Source organism: Magnolia sinica, chromosome 8 (assembly GCF_029962835.1).
Source record: "Magnolia sinica isolate HGM2019 chromosome 8, MsV1, whole genome shotgun sequence".
NCBI lineage: Eukaryota > Viridiplantae > Streptophyta > Magnoliopsida > Magnoliales > Magnoliaceae > Magnolia > Magnolia sinica.
Window position 1 is genome coordinate 10,514,341 of NC_080580.1, and position 4,213 is coordinate 10,518,553.

The window sequence follows — 4,213 nt, forward strand, 5'->3', positions numbered from 1 at the left end:
TTAATGGCGACCTTTGATGGATGGGATGGGCCTAATGGACAGTCCAGATGGATGGATTTGATTTGATTTGAGGGCATTATGGTCATTATCAGTTATAAGAGTTCCTTTTAAACCGAAATCTGTAAAATGAGGCGTGTCAGTATATCTGTTAATTAGAGCAGTAATCAGACCTTAATTCTTTCTGTAAACAGGCTTAACGAGGACGTATGGTTACTACCATACATTCGAACTGTGCCTGGCCCACTATGAGTTGTGAACGCCATCCAGACCGTCCATTAGATGAGGATCATGTGTTAGGCTCATATACGAAAACTCATCTCGTTCCACAATTTAGGTGGGCCACGCCAAATGGAGAAATGAACGGTACTGGGCAGGGGACGTGCACCGTAGAAGCTTCCAGATGGAATGTGGGGTCCACCTGTTATGTATTTGTCATCGAACATATTCATTTGGTGAATCCCATCAGGATTAAGCTACAACAAGAAATGAATTTTATTTGTCAAGTAAGGTGGACCACAAAAGAGTGAAAATAAATGTTTTAGGCGTGATTTACATATCTCCACGTGTTATGTCACATCTTTATTTTGGATTGAAATATTGATATTAACAGTGAAGATGAATATTTTCATCATTCTCACGGTTCAGATTCTACTTAACATCACTTGTGGGCCCCACACAAACTATGGTAATCACCATACAACCCAACCTAGGGTCGCAGCATTTGGTCGCCAACGCCTTGACCGGCTCCCCTTTCTCCGTTACTTCGTTTGTCCGCATCTAACGTCGTTACACCTTAACCAATAAAAGCTCGCCACGTGTCAGTCCGCTTACTTTCCACCCTCCTCCCACCTGCTGTAAGAAAACGAGTAGGCGGTGGCAACTTGCAGACGGTCATCAGAACATGAGAAACACAAGCGCCACTGCATTTGTCTTATTGAAATAAATTTAGTCTATCCAGTCCGTTCATCATGTGGGCCCATGTATATAATATTTATTAGACTAAAATTTTACTGTATAAATATTGAAAATTTCTGTTTTGAAGATAATCAACAATTGAATATTGAAACCTACATGCCTATGGGATCCAACTGATGCACAAAACAAACCATATCAAGATCAGGGCGTTAAAATATAGTGGACCGTCTGATGAACGTCCAACGTCTCATATGAGTATTACGTGTCATCATGAACGGTCGACTACATTTGGCGCGTGAGGAAAGGGCGCCTGCCAATAACATCCGTTAGTGGGTAAGCGTTTCTTACACGCAGCCATCACACGCGTTTCCGCCATTGAAAAAAGGCTCCCCCCTTTAAAAACCTCGTCTCGCTTCTCCTTCATTTCCCTGACCTTCCCAAATCGCAGAAAATCGCCGATCTACTCGGCGGTTCTAGGATTTCTACCCTATTTTTTCACGATCCTTGGATTTCTTCTTCTTCTCTCTGATCTGCCCCGGATTCGAAGGAATAGAGCAAGGATTTTCAGCGATTTCGCTCGATTTCTTTCCAATTTGCGGTTTACATCGGGATTCGAGACTCGGATTGGGTTCTCGATCTGCGATCCGTCAGGGATTTGAAGAAAAAGGCGTATTTTTTGTTTGTTTGTTTGTTTTTTTTTTTCTTCTTCTTCTGGAATTCGAAGAAATCAAGCGATTTTAGGATTTTCTTTCTGGAATCATCTGATTCGCGAGGGAAAAAAGCAGTTTTTTTTTTTTTTAAAAAATAAATTTAGAGAGGATTTTTCTGTTTCTTTTCTCCAAAGGAGGAGATTTCTAGGGTTCGAAATTCTCAGTCGGAGAAAAAGAGGGATTTTTAGGGTTTTTTAATTGGAAGATGTCTTCGACGGCGATGTCGTCTTCTTCCTACTGGTGTTACCGCTGCAGCCGATTCGTCCGTGTGTGGGACCGAGATGCCGTCGTCTGCCCCGACTGCGACGGTGGATTCATCGAAGAGGTGGACCACCCGCCACGGCCCACCCCACGCCGTCGATTCCCCTCCGCAGCCATGTACATGCTCGGCAACCGCCCCAATTCCGATCAGACTGCCGGTCTCGGGTTCCGCCGCAGCCGTCGCAACGGTGGTGATCGTTCGCCGTTCAATCCCGTGATCGTTCTCCGAGGCCCAGCTGATGGGGGAGGAGCGGAGGCCGGCGGTGGTGGTGTCGCTGGCGGTGAGCGAGGAAGCTTCGAGCTCTATTACGATGATGGTGCGGGGTCTGGCCTCCGGCCGCTGCCCACAAGCATCTCGGACTTCTTGATGGGGTCCGGATTCGATCGGCTGCTGGATCAGCTGGCCCAGATTGAAATCAATGGTGTTGGGCGCTGCGAGCATCCCCCGGCATCGAAAGCTGCTGTTGAATCAATGCCCACGATTGAGATCGTCGATAGCCATGTCGTCACGGAATCGCACTGTGCCGTCTGCAAGGAACCGTTCGAGCTTGGATCAGAGGCCCGTGAGATGCCTTGCAAGCACATCTACCACTCGGATTGCATCCTCCCCTGGCTTTCACTCCGTAATTCATGCCCTGTCTGCCGCCATGAATTGCCAACAGATGTCCGCGGCCGGAGCTCGCCAGACTTGGATAGATCACCAGACCAGCAATCGCCAACCGCTGCTGAGGAAGAGACAGTGGGGCTGACAATATGGAGGCTGCCAGGCGGTGGGTTTGCCGTTGGGAGGTTTTCAGGTGGTCGTCAGGCTGGGGAACGGGAGCTTCCCGTTGTCTACACAGAAATGGATGGTGGTTTCAACACAGGCGGTGCCCCGAGGAGGATCTCATGGGCTTCAAGAGGGAACCGGTCGAGAGAGAGTGGTAGACTTAGACGGGCTTTCCGTGATTTCTTCTCCTTTTTTGGGTGGTTACGGCCCTCATCTTCGAATACAGAATCTGGGTCTTCCCGCAGATCGCGAAGTTTGGTTTTCAGTAGAGCCTCGAGGAGGCGTTCTGGCACTTGGGCATTGGAAGACGGCAATGGGATCTCCAGATGGTGATAAGAAGGGGAAGACAGTGGAAAACGCTTATGTTTTTTCATATGGATTTCTTGTTTGATCGTCGATCATGGTAGTTGTTTGCTTTTGTCTTCAATCAGAAAAAAAGAAGAAAAGATCTGTAAAAGTTATGGTTTTTAATTTCTGCTGTAAATACCAACAACGGCGTCAAATGCAATGCATGAAGCAAGAAGAATTGAGAAATTTCATGGTTGGGTTGGAGCCCTTAATAATTCAAGAAGTGGAATTAGAGATGATGATGATGATGAATGTTGACAAAGACTGCGTATGGAAAGTAAGAAGGTACATGCCTCTCATGTACTGTCTTCTGTATGCCTATTTGCAATCATATGTTTTGAAATTCATTTGATTCTACTATTACTTTTGCATGAATCCTTATTTCATTTCCTATAATCTTCTGTGATAACTTCAATTTGAGGACATCAGTTCTTCCCTTTTTAAGAAAAGATGTTGATTTTGTTGAGGTCATGTTATGAAGCATATGGGATGAATGGTGCCCCATCTCAAATGGGTTGTGGCACGAATCTTGTTAGAATCTATGTTTGATCTCAAATTTTCAGACTTAAGTGTTGGTGGGGTGTTTTGTATCAGCTGTATTAGCTATAGATTCGGTATTGGGAACAGGTATTCTGAGCTTTGATGCCTGTATGGATTATGGAATTGGTGTTTCCATACCTTTGGCCATGAGAATTCCATTTTAAGTGTTCACGGAACTTTGATAACTCTTGCTATTGTAGCCAAGGGTTAAAAGTCGGCGTAGTAGGCATTTCAGCATCAATGACCAATACTTGATATGTATAAGACAATTAGGCTAAAAACCATCTAGAAAACCTCAAGAAATGCTTTGAAACATGTTAATAAACATTGCTAAATGCTTCTCCCTCGAAAGGTATGATTTTAACTAGTGAATCACAAGGGTTTATGCGTGACTTGGACTCGAACAACTTTAACAAGGAGCAGAACGGACCTGCCTAGGGCCGCCTCACTGTGTGAGTTTGTTTATGTCTTAATTCCACAGGGTAGACCAGAATATACAAAGTTTGGTTACAAATGCATGAACAGAGGAACTGGTTACCCGTCGCATTGGAGTTGTGGGCCAGTGTAGCCCAGTGGGCCGTGGGCGGGTACTTACCTGAGCAATGACAGTGTGAGCAGGTGATGTTTTTCCTGGTTGTATTACTTAGCGGTCCTAAATTAACACAAGCAA

General features: G+C 45.3%; 1 protein-coding gene across 1 annotated transcript; it reads left to right on the forward strand.

Annotated features, from left to right (window-relative positions):
• The first annotated feature begins 1,323 nt into the window (after window positions 1–1,323).
• LOC131252846 (E3 ubiquitin-protein ligase RDUF1-like) lies at window positions 1,324–3,474 on the forward strand. Its single transcript, XM_058253596.1, has one exon. It carries the CDS (start codon window positions 1,831–1,833, stop codon window positions 2,986–2,988), a length of 1,158 nt encoding a protein of 385 aa, XP_058109579.1. The 5' UTR covers window positions 1,324–1,830; the 3' UTR covers window positions 2,989–3,474.
• Window positions 3,475–4,213: the final 739 nt, after the last annotated feature.

Excerpts from the sequence above, each read along its gene's own strand:
- LOC131252846 (XM_058253596.1), top strand. The coding sequence starts at position 1,831 with ATGTCTTCGACGGCGATGTCGTCTTCTTCCTACTGGTGTTACCGCTGC.